This window comes from Gymnogyps californianus, chromosome 17 (assembly GCF_018139145.2).
Source record: "Gymnogyps californianus isolate 813 chromosome 17, ASM1813914v2, whole genome shotgun sequence".
NCBI classification, from domain to species: domain Eukaryota; kingdom Metazoa; phylum Chordata; class Aves; order Accipitriformes; family Cathartidae; genus Gymnogyps; species Gymnogyps californianus.
In genome coordinates this window covers 12,015,721-12,036,652 of record NC_059487.1, presented here as the reverse complement: position 1 = coordinate 12,036,652, position 20,932 = coordinate 12,015,721, and the positions used below count along the sequence as shown (strand labels likewise).

At 40.7% G+C, this 20,932-nt stretch overlaps 1 protein-coding gene across 6 annotated transcripts; it reads right to left on the bottom strand.

Annotated features, from left to right (window-relative positions):
- Window positions 1-5,696: 5,696 nt before the first annotated feature.
- Window positions 5,697-20,192, bottom strand: STX16 (syntaxin 16). 6 transcript variants are annotated; one of them, XM_050907132.1, is made up of 9 exons: window positions 20,001-20,192; window positions 17,462-17,473; window positions 14,989-15,096; window positions 13,590-13,730; window positions 12,873-13,035; window positions 11,826-11,917; window positions 10,530-10,673; window positions 9,904-9,984; window positions 5,697-7,697 (listed from the first exon to the last, which is right to left on the bottom strand). In XM_050907132.1, the coding sequence occupies exons 1-9, from the start codon at window positions 20,133-20,135 to the stop codon at window positions 7,593-7,595; spliced, it is 981 nt and encodes a 326-aa protein (XP_050763089.1). In that variant the 5' UTR covers window positions 20,136-20,192; the 3' UTR covers window positions 5,697-7,592. The 6 variants fall into 6 exon arrangements, with proteins under 6 accessions (XP_050763089.1, XP_050763090.1, XP_050763093.1 ...); XM_050907133.1 differs by having other exon boundaries at window positions 20,004-20,192; XM_050907136.1 differs by having other exon boundaries at window positions 20,055-20,192.
- Window positions 20,193-20,932: the final 740 nt, after the last annotated feature.

Genomic DNA, 20,932 nt, shown 5'->3' with positions numbered 1-20,932 from the left:
TTTATCAAAGTTCATTCTTCATTAATCTAAGTGATTCTTACTGTAATACCATTGATATAGCATATAACAATTATAATAATGATGACATACAGTGGCAGGATTATATAGCAATCAACATCATACAATTTAATCTATTGGTTGTTCTCACCTAAAATCAAATCCCCTTGAGGCACGCATCGGAATTCCCCATCCTTCTGCATCACCCACCAAGTGCACCCAGGCCCTTGAGCAAAAGCAATCCCACGAATGGGTTTGCCTTTGCCTGAGGCAGGAGTAAGCCAGACTTTTCCCTAGAGTACTTTTTATGTGCACTACAGGAACTTTATCTCCTTCTACAGTATGTAAAAGTTGTGACTGGGCAGGGCCAGCTCGACTGACAGATCCTCTAGTGTTGACTAACTGGGTGGCCTTTGCTAAATGTGTATCCCAATGTTTGAAGGTCCCACCACCCATTGCTCTCAATGTAGTCTTTAACAATCCATTGTATCGCTCGATTTTCCCGGAGGCTGGTGCATGGTAGGGGATGTGATACACCCACTCAATGCCGTGCTCTTTGGCCCAGGTGTCTATGAGGTTGTTTCGGAAATGAGTCCCGTTGTCCGACTCAGTTCTTTCTGGGGTGCCATGTCACCATAAGACTTGCTTTTCAAGGCCCAGAATAGTGTTCTGGGCGGTGGCGTGGGGCGCAGGATACGTTTCCAGCCATCCAGTGGTTGCTGCCACCATTGTAAGCACATGGCGCTTGCCTTGGCGGGTTTGTGGGAGTGTGATATAGTCAATCTGCCAGGCCTCCTCATATTTATATCTCAGCCATCGTCCTCCATACCACAGAGGCTTTAACTGCTTGGCTTGCTTGATTGCAGCATATGTTTCACATTCTGCAAATTGACTCGATTCACCTTCTCCTTCCACGCTTTCTGCAACTTGTCGTATAGGACTCCATACAGCCGCCTTCCACCTCCGATGCTTTCCTACAATGCGACAGGACCCATCAGTGAACAGGGCATATTGCCTCTCATTTTCTGGCAGTTTATTATACAGTGGGGCCTCTTCAGCACGTGTCACCTCCTCCTCTGGCAATATTCCAAAATCTTTGCCTTCCGGCCAGTCCGTGATCACTTCCAAAATTCCTGGGCGACTGGGGTTTCCTATTTGAGTCCGTTGTGTGATCAATGCAACCCACTTACTCCATGTAGCATCAGTTGCATGATGTGTAGAAGGGACCTTCCCTTTGAACATCCGGCCCAGCACTGGCAGTCGAGGTGCTAATAGGAGCTGTGTTTCAGTACCAACCACTTCTGAAGCAGCTCAAACTCCTTCATATGCTGCTAATATCTCCTTTTCAGTTGGAGTACAGCAAGCCTTGGATCCTCGATATCCCCGACTCCAAAACCCTGGGGCTTGACCTTGGGTCTCCCCGGGTGCTTTCTGCCAGAGACTCCAGGTAGGGCCATTCTCCCCAGCTGTGGTGTAGAGCACATTTTTAACATCTAGTCCTGCCCAGACTGGCCCAAGGGCTACTGCATGAACAATCTCCCGTTTAATTTGTTCAAAGGCTTGTTGTTGCTCAGGGCCCCATTTAAAATCATTCTCCTTCCATGTCACTTGATAGAGAAGGTTTACAATCAGACTGTAATTTGGAATATGCATTCTCCAAAAGCCCACAATGCCTAAGAAAGCTCACGTTTCCTTTTTCCTAGTCGGTGGAGACATAGCTGCTATGTTGTTGATCACATCCATTGGGATGTGACAACATCCATCTTGCCATTTTATTCCTAAAAACTGGATCTCCCGTGCAGGTCCCTTCACCTTACTTTGTTTTACGGCAAAACTGGCTTTCAGAAGAATTCAAATTATTTTCTTCCCTTTCTCAAAAACTTCTTCTGCTGTGTTGCCCCATACGATGATTTCATCAATGTACTGCAGGTGTTCCAGAGCTTCACCCTTTTCCAGTGCATTGTGGATGAGTCCATGGCAAATGGTGGGGCTGTGTTTCCACCCCCGGGGCAGTCGGTTCCAGGTGTACTGGACGCCTCTCCAAGTGAAAGCAAACTGTGGCCGGCACTCTGCTGCCAAAGGGATTGAGAAAAATGCATTAGTGATAGCAATTGTGGCGTACCGCTTGGCTGCCTTCAACTCCAGTTCGTATTGAAGTTCTAGCGTGTCTGGTATGGCCGCACCCAGCAGCGGCGTGACTTCATTCGGGCCACGATAGTCTACTCTTAGTCCCCATTAGACTTTCACACTGGCCATATGGGGCTGTTAAAGGGTGAGCGAGTCCTGCTGATCACTCCTTGGCTCTCCAGTCAATGAATCAGGTTATGGATGGGAATCAGGGAGTCTCGGTTGGTGCAATATTGCTGCCGGTGCACCGTTGTGGTAGCGATCGGCACCTGTTCTTCGACCCTCAGCAACCCCACAACCGAAGGGTCCTCCGAGAGACCGGGCAAGGTGGACAACTGTTCAATTCCCTCCGTCTCTAAGGCAGCTATACCAAAGGCCCACCGGTACCCTTTTGGGTCCTTGAAATGCCCTCTCCTGAGATAATCTATGCCAAGGATGCACGGAGCCTCTGGGCCAGTCACAATGGGGTGTTTTTGTCACTCTTTCCCAGTTAGGCTTATTTCAGCCTCCAATACAGTTAGCTGTTGGGATCCCCCTGTCACCCCAGAAATACAAATGGGTTCTACCCCTTTATAGCTTGATGGCATTAGGGTACACTGTGCACCGGTGTCTACTAGAGCCTTATACTCCTGTGGGTCTGATGTGCCAGGCCATCGGATCCACACAGTCCAGTAAACCCAGTTGTCCCTGGCTGGATCACCTGGCTGGAGGCAGGGCCCCTCTAGTCCTGGTCATAGGATTCTCCACTCACTTTTTGTAAAAATGGATCAGAATTCCTTCTCGTAGGATCAGGATTAAGATCAGCCCTTCCGCTCTGTCTGGCACACCGCTCACACTGCCCACTGGAGACTGGAGCAGCAATTTTCCTGGAAGAACCCTCGTTTGTGATTGTTTTTCCTTGCAGTTCACGTACCCGTGCATCTAGGATCGAGGTAGGTTTTCCATCCCACTTCATCACATCCTCTCCGTGTCCATGCAGGTAAGACCACAGGGTACCCCATGGTGTGTACCTTCTATCTCCTCTCTCTTGAGCAGAGGGACACTTATTCCTATAGCTGAGATATTGGTCTGTACAGGTGGGAGGCAAAACTTATCCTCAAATCACTGGAACTCTTGGGACAGTTTCTCGGCTAGTATGTCTGGCAGTTTCTCCACAGCCGAGACAAGGGAGGAAGAGAGACTTTCTTCGTATTGCCAGTCGGCCAGCCAATTTATCCACTGTTGGTCCCTCTTCGTCTTTCCAGTCCATTACTGCCAATGGGTTGGCATACGACGATGGTGCGCTCCGTGTAAACTTCCGCCACATGGGTCACGTGCAGTGGACTTCATCTGGATCTGTGGGTAACTGCGCATTGTCCCGGTCATAATAAACCATCTCCCGCATGACTAATTCCCTCAGGCACTGGATACCTTCTCCGTGGTAGTCCACTTGCTTGGATGACATACAGCATCTTCCTTGAAGGGGTATCTTTCCCTCACGCCTGACAGAAGTCGCCTCCAGAGGCTGAGGGCTTCTGTCTTTTCCAATCACTTTGTCAATGCCACCTTCCCTAGAAGGGGATCCCAGCTGCTTGGCTTCCCTATCCTCTAATTCCAAGCTACTCACTCCATTATCCCAGCATCAGAGCAGCCAGGTGATAATGTGCTCGCCTGGATGACGGCTGAAGTCTTTTTGCATATCGCGCAGCTCACTCAGGGATACGGATCGGGTGATTATCTCCGTTTCTGCCTCTTCCTCCTGTTCTCCTGATGACCCTGGTTCACCTTCATCCTTCGCTAAGTGAGCTGGTTTTCTTGAGTATTTCTTCTTCTGTACAGGGACAACTGATACTGGCACAGGTTGGTTCTCTGGCTCAGCTGCAGTGCCTGTCACGGGGGTTAGAGCCACCACGGCGCCTGTTGCCAGGGTTGAAGTGGCTGCAGTGCCCGTCATTTTGTTGTCAGATCCAGAGACCTTTGCTTCCCCTTGAGGGTACTGAAGAGTGTTGAACAGGGCTCGGTAGGCATGGGCCAGGCCCCAGCACATTGCAGTGATTTGTGTCTCCTGGGAATTGTCGAGGTGACAGGATACTTTTTTCAAATGTTCTACCACTTTTTCAGGATCCTGCGCTTGTTCAAGGGTGAAGTTCCAAAACACTGGAGGTGCCCACCATCCTAGGCATTTGCCCATGCTACCCCACACACCCTGCCACTCATAACTCCCAGCCTTGGGGCAGATCTCTGGGTGGTACTCTTAAATAGCCGTTTAACCCTAAACAAGAGCTGAACCACATTCAGGAACATGCTAGTTCCTAGCAATAGGACCATGTTAGTTTCAGCATTCCAAGGATATTCAAATTTTTCAAAATTCTCAAGTGCTATTGTAATTAGCCTGGAGAAGGGGAAGGTGAAGGAAGGCGTCTCCCTCATAGATTGGCTCCAAGGATTTAAGCAAAGGAGATAAGACTCCTTTGTGTTGTGATAAGTGTTTCATAAAAGCAAACCTTAAATCAGTACCATCTAGGCAGCCTCAGTGAACACTGCATCAGTTATATTCATTCAGATTTTTAGCACATTCCAAAAATCACCAAGCAAGAGACCAATTCCTCCATTTTACTTTTCAGTTTCTAGAGAAGGCTTGCAGTAGAAACAAATTTGCTATTACAGTGCTTTTCATACTGTCATTTTCACATATCACTGGAATTAACTTCTGTTAACAAGCAGCAGCAGCAGCTCATTTTTGCACGCTTGCATGCATTTTAATGGAGAAATTCCATCCAAGCCAACAGCTTTATAGGTCATTCCCACCAGGTGAGGAGCCATGGATTCCTGGGAGATGCTCTAGCAACGCTGTTCTGTTCCTTTGTAAGCAATCAGAGGTTCAATACAAGCCAAGAAGAAGAATCCAGCAGCCATGAAGAGGCCACAATCTGCAGAACAGTGTGTACCAGCTATCTCTGCAGCAGCATACAGAGATGATTACAGGGCTGGACAGAAGCACAGTCAGTAGGTTCAGGCAGCTCTTGCTCCTGTAAAACCTGAGTAGGCAGCAGCCACTATTAAAGCCAAGCTACTCCTCAGTTGCAGTGGCTCTTTTGGGCTTTCATTGCCCAACGGCACAGATAGTACCCCTTCTGTAACATGCCATGTGGAGATACTCTGACAAAGCACAGCAAAAGGGTTTGATTTAGCTGCTGATAGTTATTTAGACACCTGCAATGATTTAAAAGCCTGTTGGGGTCTTTTTTCCTCAATATAATCAGCTTCAATAAATTCCACCTCAAGTTACACAGGACTGTTGACATCTGAGTTTAACCTCTTGTCCGATGCATATTAAAAATGCATTTCCTTTTACAGAATTTGGATAGAAAATATGTAGCCAGTTACTTCAGTGGAGCTAAGATACTATGGGCATAACTCATGGGAAATAACTTGACAATGCAAGTTACATTGTGCTACAGAAAGTTACATTTTTTCCCCCAAAGATATTTCACATCACTGCTGCTTTCATTTAATTATGAATAGAGACACGCATTAACATTACACAAGTATGTTTCAGTTTATACTTTTTAAAAAAATTAATAATTGCCCAATTAGGTTGGAAGTGTTTTATTACTTCTTTGAATTCATTAGCTGTGATAAAATGTCAAAAGCACCAGTCAAGACAGAAATAAATAACAATCTCACATTAGAGAGAAAGTTGCAAATACAGTATATTAAATTATAGCAATATGCTGCTTCACACCAACCGATGCAGACAGCACACTAGGGAGACAGTAGTTTTACTCATGATCATTGAAAAGATCTATTACCAGAACAGGGGAGCTGCACACCCAACTACAAGCATCATTCATTCTTTTACCAATTTACTTTATGAATTTCATCAAGGGTTTGAACTGGCAGTTTTGGAAGTTCAACATCCCCTTTGTCTAGGGGCAACAAGAGTAGTAGAAAGCTTTTCACAATAAGCCACACAAAAAGCCAAGGCTTTCACATCTTTGTAGTCTTTGCTTTCAGGTCCATTCCTGCACCGAGTCAGTTTAAAGCCACATCTTAAGTCCTCCTTAGTACATAGTAAAGATAAATTCAGGGCAGGCAACATATGCAACATTGATATCATAGTATTGTGAAACTGCACTTCAGGGGCTTTGAGCAGAGCATCTCTGCAAGTTTATGGGGAGCACTGTATCAGTCAGAAAATGAAGGAAGTAAGATACAGTCCCCTTGATAAAAAAATCCATACAGAAAAGCCATATTAAAAATATTAAGACAAGGCCTCTACAATTGCACAACACTTCAGGCCTGAATTAAATCAGGAGTATTCTATTACTTAGACATTGCCCTAATTTCTCTTTTATGGTCTACAGCAAAGTTTTCCACTAAAAAAAATAGTGAAAAAATACCCAAATTCTCTACTGAAGGCCTAGTAACATGTCACTTGCATGACATCTCTCAGTCAGTAAAAGACCATAAACTGGTGCTCTTCCAGGCAGGCATTTGAAAGAAATAATCTTCTGTCAGGGAAAATGGATGTAATATATACTGTAGTGAAGTCACTTCTTACACAAAAAGATAACACATATGGACAGATGCACTGTGAAATAAATAGCTTATACAACAACTAAAGTTTGAAACATCCAAGACCCACTACAGCAGGTCAGATAGAGATTCTCTTTTTGGCTTTCTACTCCATTTTTTAGGTTTAACTTCACCACTGCTTTAATGTAATGTCTGTGCTTTAAACTAAAAAAAGTCGTACATGAAAAATATATGATCATCCTGGTGAGGAAAAACATTCCCATGATTACTCAACCTCATAAAATTTTTTAATTAACTAAATGTGTTAAATTATGCCAGTGATTAAATCTTGTTATTTACAAGATCAAGTACTACTCTGATTCTTAGTAATGGTGCAGTATCTAAATTAAGATCACAGGGGTGGATTAAGTTCTGGTTGCTAAAAGCTTTCTTTTTTAGCTGTCTATCCAGTTCTTTGGAGTTTTTGAGTCTGGAAGAAAGGAGATGAAGTCAAACATTTTTGTGCCTCAACATATTTTACATCTAGATCAACCGTTGTTATCTAGTCCCATGACTCAGTAACATGGTTTAAATTTGAAGCCTGTAACAATTGTGACAAAAGAATACAGAAGACAACACATTTTTGTTCACAGTAACACACTAATTACTGTACTCACCGGTAAACTTCAATTTTGTAATTATTTTTAAGTACTGTGTTTCCAAATACCTCTGCACAGAGCGCCCAATTATTTGTGTGGGAGCATCAAATTTCCTGACATTTTCCATATAATCCTTACAAGCACCTCACAGATCACCAAACTTGTACTTCGAAGAATTCTACAGAAACATTGCACAGACTGCACCACAAGGGCTTATACATTCAAAGGCAGCTTTCTGGAGTGCAGGTCCATCCATTCACATTGGGGAAAAAAGTTCACATAAACTCCAAAAATGAGAAAATGAAGTGAAACCTAGTGTGACTTTACACCAATAAGAACAACAATAAGGACAATTACTATAACAAACAAAATTAAAATAACAAGCATCTTCCGATTCTTCTTTTGATATTGCTCTGCCTATAGAAACAGAAAAGAAAGAGTTAACACTTAGATTTCTGCAAAGCTACAAAGTATAGACTCTTGTTTAGTGTAAATACATGTATCTCAGAATTGTTCTTTGGTAACTTGACATTTCATACATGTATACTGCAAGCACCGCCCACAAAATAACTCTGATCTGCACCACAGACTTCAGTGAAGGTAAGTGTACACTGAAGTCACATTTATCTGTATTAAACAGCAGGCTCTATAAAGAAGAATGCATCCTCATGTCGGTTAAGCAACCTTACTGTGACTTCTTTTCAGCAGTCCCTGAGAGGGCCCTATGCCTCCACAGGACATACGAGCTACACAGAAGAATGATACTTCATTTGGAAGAACACTTAGCTATGAAGACCATGGAAACAAGATCAGGCAACTGGGTATGTGAATATCTGAACAGTAAAAGTTGGTAAGATGTTTTAATTCATTTTGCTGATGTAAGATTCCTGTATTATATTTGAAGGACATTAAAATTCACAAGACTTCATTTTTTAACAGGTATTTTTGTTGTACCTGATTCAGCTGTGCATTTTAATTTAATTTCAATTAGAACTGAAAGCTTTCTTTTTGATTTGGTTCTCAGTTTTCTGCTTCATTCCTTCTTTCTTCTAACCACATTTTCTCATCCCTTTCCTCTTTTTCCCAGGGGAATTAAAAGGAGGCAACGTGGAGAAAACTCTCCAAAAGCCAAATGAAAGTCTGCTAATAGAAGCTAAACAAAAACTCACATTTAATCATTTTTAAATTAATAAACCTTCAAAATTGAAAGGGAAAAATATTAATTCTTCTCCTTTATAGTCCTTGGAAAGTAATTATTTATTATCAGATCTGCTAAAGAGGAGGTTTTGACCCGAAACTATGTAACATGCAACCACTGTGATTATTTACTTAATTAGGCTTGAAGTATCAAAGCCTGACAAAGTATCACAACTGATTCCAATTTTCATGTGAAGCAGGAATTGGTAACTAGTGATTCTTATCACCAGACTTCTGCAGTGAATTAATGCAATTTCTGTGAAAGTCCTGTCTCAGTAGTTTGTAATAATTATGCCAATTAAAACAGAAAAGAAAATTGACATTATAGATATTAAATCAGAATAAAGCTACCAACAGTATTAGAAACAGCAAGGTATCTGTGTTTGATATTACTATTCAGACCTGTGTATGTCTTCCATGATACGTGAAAAAATTCCTGTGTGTACTGAAAACAGGTATATATTGCATCAAAAATCCATACTCTAGTCAGCAATCCAAACAGGGGTTTGCTGACAATTCATTAACTACCACTAGACTAGAAATAGCATTGATTCCAACTGATTCATTTATTTCTAGTTCAGTTTGTGCAAATTGCTTGCAATTACTTTAAGCCTTGTTCACCAATGGCCAATGCCTTATTTTAGTGATCTCCTGCTTTTCCTCACATGGCACTTTTTTGCTGTCCGTATATTAGAAGTCTACCATAATATGAAGAGGTTGAGTGTGTAGTAATAAGATGTCCACATTTCCAAAACGGAATGTTTTATTTAAGAGGCTTTTGCATAAATCTCTCACTCTGCTTTATTTCCAGCAATGGAAGGACTGAACTGAGCTGACAAGTCAGAACTTAGCTTAAAATCAAAACAAAACAAAAAAGCCAACAAAACAACCACAAAACTCTGTGTTCTGCTGCCAATTCAAACTTTTCAGACATTCATAGTAAAAGCTTCACATTAGAAGCATAAGGTTGGACCTAACTTCTAACAAGTGTCAGATGGTAAGAGAAAACATTAAAAATTGTTCTTGCTGCTCACACTATTGAGATAATGTTTTCAAACTAGGATATATCAACTGACTGAAATCTATAGTGAGGTACCCAATAACCAGTCCTATTTCACAAGTGCTGGGCTCTCCGAAGAGAAGGAATTGCAGGTAAGTCCCACCAGGTCAGCAATATAAAGATCAAAGCACATTGCTTGGATGCCCAGAAAGTTATTTAAGAAATTAACACTAGGCATTAAGCATGACATTAACCAAAGTTATATGGAAAGTTCCTACTACAGTGCAGTTGGACATTTTACACTGTACAGCAATCATTTCTAAAAGGGATGATGTCCAACTGAAAAGTGACTGAATAACTTAATGGCTATTAAATTATAAAAGATTATTAGATATGCGAAGCAGCTTAACTATTCCGTCAGCTTACCTTATGTAGTTGTTTTAGACCCTCTTCAGTTTTCATACATGACTGTTCGACATTGTAGTCAATTCTGTCTAGAACTGTTCCCTAAATAAAATGCAGAGAATGAGCACCAAATTGAAGATAAATGAACTTCATAAAGCAATTATTATTATGAGCAGCAGAATAATTAACAACGCTCACAGCAAACAGCTAATGAACTATGTAAACTATGAACTTTTACAGAAGAACTAGTTGGGACTTCATTAAAGGACCTCCTTGCTCAATGCCTAACTGGCAACTCTGTCACCATCTCACATCACATCTCTTAATAATCACCTTACTCCACTTCAGGTACTTTTGGCCGACACATTTAGCCTAAACTAAATCTCTGGGAGAAATAACCAACAGAATTTTGGCATTCTGTTTTTTTTTTTTTTAGTCTAACACCCATAATCAGTTGAATTTTCATTTATTTATTTTCATTAACTCATCTTCTGGCAGATTTCAAGCAGAAGAAACCTTAGCCTGACGAGGTAAGTTAGGAAAAGCGAGAAGCACGTGAAAACAGGATGTTACAACAGGAAGAGTCTGGAAGCCTTAACACTACATGGAACCTCCTATTTCTTACTAACACTGTGATGTCAATGTACCTGTTCTACTATCATTGCTCCCAGGTCCCTAAATATTTCATTGAGATCGGAGATTGACTGTACAATCTGACGGATTTCTCTTTCCCGCTCTTCCACCATTAATGTGTTTTGCTCCACCAATGCTAGCTGGTCATCCGTAAAACCCTGTTGAAATAAAAGATTTAGATGCTGAACTAACATCAACAGCACGAAAACACTAGAAATAATTGTAAGATTTCATAACACAACAGTCCTTTTGGAATTTCCTTAGTAGACAAGTATCTAAGGAAAAAAGTTTATTGTATTTTAAAAACAGTTTCAGGGTCACTAAAATAGCTATTTATAGTTTGAGTAGAGAAAATGTAAATCTTGCATCCTGCCCAAACACACAACTTTTTAAAATAAGATCTGTCCTAAACCAGTGTTTTTATTGGTGTAAAAACCAATACATGCAAGTGTCTAGTAGTTATCGAATATCTACTGATTGATCAGCATTACAGAAAGTCCCATAATGCCAATGCAAAGCCAGCGCAGCAATTCTGATTTTTTTTATAAACCATAGAGACCTTACTGTTTTTGTCTCCCAAGGCCATTCACAACTGAATACTATCATTTCCCCATCACTCTTATTTAGGGATAAGTGAAAAACCTCTTATACACAAGATTAGCTGAAAAGCTGCCTTGACTTTTTCAGTAAGTTTTCAGTTGAACATTAAGGATTACAGTTAAAAGTATTCTGTGGCACTATTAGACAAGACACACTAGAACAGATCCCACCATTGCTTAGAAATGCAGTATCCCCAAACTCGACAACAAAGTAAAAAAGAAGTGGGTCTGGTACAGCTCTACAACGTAACTTAACTGCGCAGAAACAAATCATTACACCATTATTTGCAACAATTTGTAATACTGAAAATCTTCAGTTACGCTTTAAAGTTCACTTTAAAGAGTGCCACCTTCCATCCAAACTCAGAATCACACAGCTTTTTAACAATTACTCTTGCATCTGCCCAGAAAGGTGGTATGACAAAGGACAGCACTGAATTTACAGACCTTCTAGTCCCTCTCAGTCATGTAAAGAGAATTCAGTAGTCAAACTGAGTTTCCTCACACTGCAACACTGAGGCTGATGGCACAATCATCTTAACATTGCAACAGCAAAACTAATTAGGAAAATGCATCACAGAAATTTGCAGAAATAGGATTTCCATGTAGCTTGGTGCTCATGGCATACCATTTTTATATTTTCATACTAAAACTGAAGGTACATTAAAAAGTTTCTTTGTATTGAATTTGCATAATAATATCTTAACTTACTCTATCATAAAGTGTATCATCCTCCGCATCATCCATCAGTGGAACTGAGGTGTCAAAGAAGTGTTTGGATCTTTCTTCTCTATTCTTCACGCCTGTAAAAGACAAACTATGTTTGAGCATAATATTTACGCAAACTAAAATTAATGTAAGAGTAAGTAAGCACCAGATAGAAAAGCACAAGAAAGAAAATCTGGCTAATAAATGACAAATAGCAGTATCTAAATTTTAACTGTCACAGAGGCTTACTATTTAAGAAAGCGTAACAAATTCAACCAGACTTGTAAGATGCTGATTAAATCGGTGATTTTTAAGTCATTGTGTTCCATGAAGTTAAAAAAATTAGGTAAGTTAAGAGCCTTAAAGTGTGATCACTCTAGGCTATTTTCTAACAAATTCTCTTAGGACCATCCTTTATCTGAATTGTGATCTTAAGTTCCATCTGTGCCATTTATACCATGGGAGGAAGAAATATTATATCAGTATTAAATTTGAAAATCAATTTTTTGTGGGTTTCTTCCAAGATTAAAGTAATCTTACTTAACTGAAAATAGAATTGCACACAATTTTAGAGTTTTAAACAGATGATATTCCACTTCTGATCTGTTTATGGATGCAGAATTTTAATTTATCACAGACTATCTTTTTAAGTTTTGTCTATCACAGACTACCAATTAACAGCAGATATCATGTCTGAAGACCAATGGCTGCCTCACCAGTGTAACAGAAGTAGCTTTGCAGACCACAATTTGAGAAGCAATGACACATTAAAAAATGTGGATGGATGAGGCAGACTGGTTTTGTTGATATATTTAACCGTGAAATTTCTCCTTTAGCAATACAAAAGAGAGGTAGAATAAAGCAGTTTAAACACGGGCTGTGAACCAGAAACTCCAAAATTCTAACTTCCACTCTAATATACTTCTGGTAGTCCTGTGTGCATCACTTAACACTTCTGTGCTTCAGTTTTCCCAATCAAGAAAATAAGCACACCTTAATTAGTGGTTTCCACAGAAGGTGCCCATCTATTACTGTATCTCTTATGCTTACGTTTGAGATAGTCAGACTGTGCATGCCTAAAGTTGGTGGATAGGTCCTGAAGGGACTGTGCTAAGGAAGACACTACATTCCTGAGAACACGTGCTTCTTGTTCTGTACAACTACGTGACCTGCTCTGCAAGACCTGGACTGCTCTCTGACATCTGTGAAATAACTGAGAAAACAATTCCATTAGTAAAAAACATACAGCAACACACTTTACATATCACATTGCAAAAGTTGCAAAGGGAAGACTCATATTTTGATTTCTAGATTTTTAAATTAATTTCTTATTGCCCAGTGCAATGTTCAAAAAGGTATGGAAACACAGAACATAAATGAACAAACAACTTAAGCTAACAGGGTAGCAGAGTAACACAACTACTTCTGACCAAAGACATTTGCTTCATTATAACTGCTTGGACCAGAAGCCTTAGAATATATATATATATATGTGTATTTCTGAGATATCTGTAAGTGTAATTTGATTAAGTCTCCCCATCCTATTCCAAGTAGAAAAGCAAATAGGTAAGTAAAAGAACAGGGAGGTTAAGTGACTCTGAGTAGTCCACTAAGACAGCGAGTGCAGTACCAAACATAGAGCCCAGGACTTCTGGCTGACTAATACTGATTACAAAAGAAATGCTTTACTCAAAGGAAACCACTGCCTCATCATGATGCATTACAGGTATGTCAAACTGTAGGTTTAGAATTGAAAGCAGCCTGTACCTGTGTGATCTCTTGGGTTGTTATTTCTATTGCCCGTTCTTCTTCACTGCTGTCATCCAGTGTTGGTCTGTTTAGATGTTTATCATGAAGACTGGCTAATTCTTTCATCTTCTGTTTAACTCTGGCGATATCATACTGAATCTAAAACAGAAAACCCAACAATGAAGAAAGGAAAGTGACTAATGTTTCAGAGGAAAAGGTTCTGACAAATGCTAGACAAAAATAATTGAAAGAAATCTATATAACATAAAAAGCATACCAAAGATCATTAAAAAAACACCCACACAAAAAGCAGACCAAAGATCATTAAAAAAACACCCACATAAAAAGCTGACTAAGAAGTAACTGAATACTCTCATATACTTTGAGTTTGCTACTTTTTAAACCTACTCTTGTTAATCTTAGGCAAGACTGCTGTTTTCAAATATGCTTCATTAAGTTGGAATAATATTTTTATCATTATATAATTAATAGCATAGTAAGAAGGTTTAGCCAACTTCCAAAAATAAAAATGAAAATTCAGGTCACATCTTCAACTCTGTCAAGCAATGACTAGCCTGAATTTAACAGCAGAAGTTAAATGACATGCTTTCAAACAAGTCATTAAAAATAAATCTGTAAGGATGATTATTATCATCATAAAAAGGAGACTGATCACCTTTCTGCACAATGGGTTCTGTATGCACAAACTGATGAGCCAACATGTGTTCTGAGAGTACATTTTAAAAGGATTTTCTGAAATTCAAGAATAGCTTCACACTCCAAATACTGGAAAAGGTTTTTAATTGCATGCCTCCAGAATCATTCCCTCGCATTTGTCCAAATATTTCCATAACTTGCAAGGCATCAGTACTGCATAGGCAGGAAAAGTTCTCCTGCTAGAAGACACTAACACTTTCTGTTTTCAAATAGTAAACTGCTAATCTCCACCATTTTCGGGTCTATTCAACTGGACCCCCCAACTGGTTCAAGCAGAAAGTCTACTGGAAGTGCTAATTTTTTTGTACCCTTCCTTCTAAGTTTCAATCTCAGAACAACTTTGCTTTGCTACGAGCTTTAGGACCTTCCTGCAGTCTCAAGTCTAAACGCTCAGCTATAGCATGTCTATCCTAATGGTCCCAGTGTAGTGTTAATACTGGGCTCCCACTGATGATGCAAACCCAGTCTTCTGGAACTTCTGGCCCTAGATAATCTCCCTTTATTTCACTTGCAATACATCCTTCAAGATAATAAGTCACAGCTTGCCTGGTATTTTCCTCTAAACAAGGGTGTCAATTTAGAAAACACACTTATTTTAATCTTTCTTATTTCTATCATAAAACCATTGAGAATGTTACTGACAACACTAATAAATCCTACATGAGAAATCAAACTGTGTTGGATTCGCCACACAACTTACTTCGTCTGCTCCATCAACCCATTTGGGAGGTAAGCGTTTTGTTACTCCAATTGCTGCTTCGGGATCTAAACTTATTCCCGATACCAGTGCCATACGATCATCAGCAAGCTACAGAAGATAAGAAAAGACAGCAAATTAATTTTACTCAAATTAGATCCAAATCCTTCAACATTAGGGAAAAGCGCATGTATGCCTTCCCATAAAAATTAACCTCAAAAACATGTTTGTGCATGATGCAGGTATGATCAAGCTCCACACCTCCAGGTTTGTCCCTATATGCTAATGACCTACATCCTCCCACTTCCTACAGGATCTGAAAGATGAAAGTTACTCTTAGAATAAATTCTTAGCAGATTTTCAAGGAGAAAATATGGTATTGCAGTGAGAATTCAATCAATTCTCATGTTGGTACATTTTGTATTAGACAATGATTCACAGCCAAAGGATCCCTAGTCAATGGTGTGGCATTGTTTATATTGGGCCAGGCAAGTCTGAAAATCTCATTTGGGAAAATCTCCAAGAAATAAAAACAGTATCCCATGATTGTTGTCCAAAGATGTTGTATTTAGCCAGACACTCACCTACGAGGCAGCTGAAGAACAAACACTCTCGCAAACTGACATGCAACTAAAATTGTTAAATTATTTAACAGAAATTAAAAGGTGCTAAATAAAAATAGCCAAGACAGTGACCAATCCAAACTTCCCTATATCATAATGATACATGCTTGCTTTTTCAGCTATATGGTCTGAGGCAAAGAAACTTGCAGGAAAATGGGTGGAATAATTATCCAGAAAATTCCAGTGATTGTCAGAGAGTAAACAAGACAATGTGCCAGCCAGCTTATACACAGCTTTCCACAGATCCACAGGAGGGCTGGAGATAGGGAAGGAGTAAAAGAAACCCTTTATCACAATTAATAGTCATAATTTGAACAACTCAGGTGCAACAAATCTGGGATTTATATTATTGGAGACTGATGGACACTGATGTACAGCAGCACAGTTGTAGTTGCAGAAGGGTATGATACACTTTTTGGAGACTATTTTTGGGAATAGAATCCAATTTGTAGGGTTGAAATATTAAAAGTTTTAGAAAAAACCACATAACTAATTAAAAATATTTTTTACAGTCACAAAAGGCCTGTGATAAATCTATCAGAATGTTATTTTTCAAATAATACTTTTGGATGCAGATTGAATAACTTCAACCTCAAGAAACCTTAAAATACAACAACTATGAAGGAATAAGAACATAACGGGCAGGATGTTTGTTTTGATTTTGTTTGTTTGGGTTTTTTAAAGCTCAGTTTGGCAGAAACCAAAAGCCATGGTCTGATCTTGAATATACAGGTACAGATTTATTTATCTGCTTTGATATCATTACCAGTAAAATGTGCTGTTCACCCTCAATAAGAATTCTTTTGTTAAGGACAGTATTAGTGCTACTGACCTTTTAACAGATCAGAAGATTTTTCTTAGTAGGGTTTAGAAACTTATGTAAATAGACTCAGTGCTATAGTGCAGGTACAAAGAAACCTATTTCTACAGTGGCGCAGTGTTGGATGAGGTTGTCCAGCAGAAGTATGGTATCTTTGATCTTGGAGGTTTTCCAGACTTAGTTAAACAAAGTCATGGATCACTCTATACAGATTACCAGTAGTCCTGTTTTGAGCAGGAGCTTGAACTAGAAGATCTCCAGAGGTTCCTTCCATCAAGCATGCCTATGATTCTCCAATTTAAGGCTGAGTATGATACACACCTAACAGCATGCAGGGCCAGAGAGCAACATTTAGCACTGGGCCATAGATGCTTCCAGTCATCTTCCTCTGAGAGGAAGGCAGGGGAATGGATGGAACTGGAAGACAAATACAGATCTTGTTGCCAGTTGAACCAGGCTTTGTAATTTCAGAGTTAAAATAATCTTCCTTTACTGGAGATAGAAAGAGGTGGTATCATCAATGATACCTACCACTTGAAACATACCTAATGACTTCACTGTTTGTTCTCAGGGAAAGATTTCATATAAAAACCTCACTTCCTAGTTTCTCCCAGATTTCTAATTTTCCTTTATCAGGCCTGGAAAGCTTTGTGGTTCCCACCCCCTCCCCTTTTAAAAAACAATCCCTCTTCCTTCCTGGGCAATTCTTTCCTGAAAGCCTGTTTTTTATCCCTGACCAACAAAGTTTGTACAATTTATGCATAGTATAAAAAATAGTTAATAGCTTCATTGTACAAAGTCACTATATTCCATGTGTATACAAAAAGTCAGACTAGTTTATACATGTATCTATTAACAATGTAACATTATATCACAAAATGCTTGTCTTCTCTATGCAGCCTTGTCCTTCTACTGTACACAGAGACACCTCATCCTATATAATGAAATTTAATAAACTAGCAGAATAAGAACATTTTAGCTCAACAATGTACGCTTGATGCACCATGGCAGAATAAAATGTGAAAATCAATACCTCATCCAGCTCCTGAAGTGATTTGTGGATCCCATCAGCCCCATCCAGTTAGAGACAGCAAAAGATAAAAGGGAAAAAAGAGACATAGGACAGATATAGGGTATGGTCAGTTGAGAAAATACTGATTTATTTTTTAAGCATGATGGTTTACCAAGAACAAAACAAACTGGCTTTTAAAACACAACTATTCAATAAATACATCATGATATTGTACTTTTTAAGTCAGCATTTTGCTTGATGCACAAAACTTAAAAAAATATTTCAGTTGCTTGGTAAACAGAAAGAACATAAGAGATCAAGTTAAGAGCTTGGTTTGTTTTCCAAAGTAACTGCACAGTGAAGTTTCTAGTTACTAAAATTTCAGGTAGAAAAACTGCAATAGAATGTATTGAAGTGTGACAGCAAGGGCAATTTGACTGCAACATTCAACATTCACTGATGAGTTAGGTTTGATTATGATTGGAGGACACACATACAAGCTTTTGTAAGACATTTATTGACAAGCACCCAGTTATCACAGGATAAAACAGACAGCAAAAGACAAAAAGCGAAAGCAAATGTAGTCTATGCTCACTCATGTACACACTTCAATTATGCTCTGCTTTCAGGTAACATTAATCCTGCATGCATCTGAAAAAATATCTGCAACCTATCTGCACCTTCTCTATTCATCAGTCTTTGTACTGTACAGGGTATGTGTAAGCAATAGGATATTTCACTGAAAGATTAATAAAGCAAGCATATCAGATCTAAAACAAGGACAAAATACTTGTGGTTTAACAAAGCAGCAGGCTTCAACTAATGATCTCTTTCATCCTATACCAAGCTTTTGAAATAGGACTACACTGTTAAGAATGCTACTTTGATTATCTGAATTTAGGGAGTGGTTGACTGTTCAGATGAGAATGCATCTTCCAGGGCAGAACGCAATTTTTGACAGAGAGCTCTCATAGTAAAGGATTCCTTCAGGAGAAGCCTGGAGAGTAAACTAAGGTAAGCCAAAGTACTATGAGCTAGAATTTGCAACACTGTCCTGCTGGCATGCGGCAGCTCTGCTCTGGGGATACCACCCAAAAGAAAAGGTAATTAGCTGCAACTCTGACAGTGATAGGCACCTTAGAAACATGAAAGGCGAATAGCTCACACTACCATCTTTACACTTCTTGCTAAAACAGTACACTTGTAGTAAGTAACTACAGAACTCTCAACTGTCCACCAGGATCAAGACTAAGCCATTGACTAACTTCATCCACTGCACAAGAGTGACAATTTCCAATCGCTGTTAGCTTTCATTACATTTGAATGAGCATCCTAGAAAATAGCTTCAAGTAATGTTAACAAACACTGTAATAAACATTTTATGGAAGTGCTAAGTGTTATTGCACTCACTGCTGAGTAAAAGTGTAGTTTCACTGCTCAGTAGTCTGTACGCAAGTTTAAACTATTACTAACTTTTCTAGGTGATATTTAAAAAAATCCAAGGATCTAAAGAAGTGATACTGATATTGGCAAAACCCCATGTTAACAAGAACTAAATGCAGTGCCAAATTAAACATGTATAATACACATTACTATTGACATTTCCTGTTCTGCAAATGCAATTTAATACATAGCTTGTTAGACACAGGTGTAATAAAGTTAACAAGAAACAAAGACTATTCAACAGCAACTCATCAGTTCAAATACAATTTGCAGCATGAAGTACTGCTTTTCCTAACAAAAATGCATTAATGTAAAGCAATTTAGAACGGTGAAACTGCCAGCAGATATTTACTGGTGCCTATTACAAATAAGTAAGTTTGAACAGAAAGTGTAAAAACTTCAGTGGAGCTGAGCTGCCAAGCAGTCCATCACAGTTTGACTAGCTCAAAACTTAGCAAAAGCCACATAAACTGCCACTGAACAAATGACTTTTTGAAGTTTCTGTAATGACGACTTACAGTAGAATCTACTGACTCCCCTCTCTCACAGATGACTTTCAGTATTATTTGTATTTGGGGGGCAAAAAAACCAAGAAGGGCAATGGACATCAGAGCAAATTACAGAAAAATTCAAGCAATGGGGATAACCAACACTAGTGTATTTAACAGTGCCCACACTGAAGTGAATAGAAGAGTTCTGCTCTGTGAAAGAACTTGGACTTTTTTCTTTGGGGAAAGGAGGCATCAAAAAGTGCAATGGACAAAAAACCTCATGTCAATGCTAACATGAAATTATTAGAACAATAACTGTATTTATTATTGATGAAGCAAATAGAGACATGATCAGCACAGAGGCAGATCTCTTCTATTCATTTTACATGAAGTAGTAGGAAAAAGGGATCAACAAGGTGGGGAGGGAGGGGCAGAGGGGGAAAGTACAGAGGACAGTGGGGTTTTGAGGAGAGGGCTCAGAGAGAGGGAGCTAGGGAGACCCGGGGCGGGTGGGGGGGGGATCGGGGAAGGCTGGAGGGCCAGACGGGAGGAGCGGGGCACACGGCACGGCTGCCTGGCAGCCCTAGGCGCAGCAAGGTACAGTAGGATGAAGGGAGGAGACTCACCGCAGCAGCCATGCTACGTGAACTCAGAGGGCTGGAGGAGCCGTAACTACTCACTTGCTCGGCCAGCAGCTGCCGGCTCTGCACCGCGTTGTTCCGCAACAACAAGAACGCGTCCGTTAGACGCCGGGTGGCCATGGCCTACCGCCCCGGGGCCCCTCGCCCCGGGGCCGCTCAGCGCCTCGCTGCCGGGCCCTCGGCCCTAGCTCAACCCGGGGCCCGTGGGCAGAGACGGCGGCCGCCCCCGGCGACGCCCGCCGGCCGCTCACAAGGCCCGGGCGGAGGCCCCCAGCGCCGGGCCCCCCCGGCCGCCGGCCCCATCCATCCCCCCCGGATCCGACTGCAGCCCCAGCGACGGCCCGGCTCACTTCCGCGTTGTGCATCGCTCAGCGCCTTCCGCCCCGCCCGCCGCCCCTGCTCCGCCCGGGCCCGCCGGCCGCCGCACCAACGTTCCGGCCCTCCTGGGGCCGGGGGGGGGGCTGCAAAACCCCACCTCCAACCCAAACGGCTGTGAACCCCCCTCAGGGCTGACAGACCCCAGCCCTCTGCCGCTCCCGGCCTTAGCAGGGGAGTGTGGGTGGGGGCGTCAGTGCCTTATGTTGGTTGCCCATAATGAGAGCCAGGTGTGGGCCTATGAGAAATGGCAGCCTCCGTGTCTCCACGCCTGTCCCTGGGCTCCCTTGCTGGTGGCTGGGCTGGAGCCCTGCCTTTTCCTGGTGGGGAAACTTGGCAAAATGGCTTCGTACAAAGAAGTCCTAACGTTTCCATAGCGTTTTCAGTTAAACTTGCGGCTTCTCACTGCTGTGAAGCATCCTCAAATCATCTTCAACAAGCACAAGTTTGGTTCAAAGCAAAATACTGTAGTATGACCATTTTGGTTTGATGGCTTCTCTTTTCCCATTTATTTTTTTCTTCTGAATCCTCCTGCACCTTTT

Coding starts and splice junctions, on each gene's coding strand:
- STX16 (XM_050907132.1), bottom strand. CDS start 20,135: ATGGCCACCCGGCGTCTAACGGACGCGTTCTTGTTGTTGCGGAACAAC. Junction 10,674..11,825: donor ATGATACACTTTATGATAGA/GTAAGTTAAGAT, acceptor TTATTTCAACAG/GGTTTTACGGATGACCAGCT. Junction 9,985..10,529: donor GAGCAATGATAGTAGAACAG/GTACATTGACAT, acceptor CATTTTATTTAG/GGAACAGTTCTAGACAGAAT.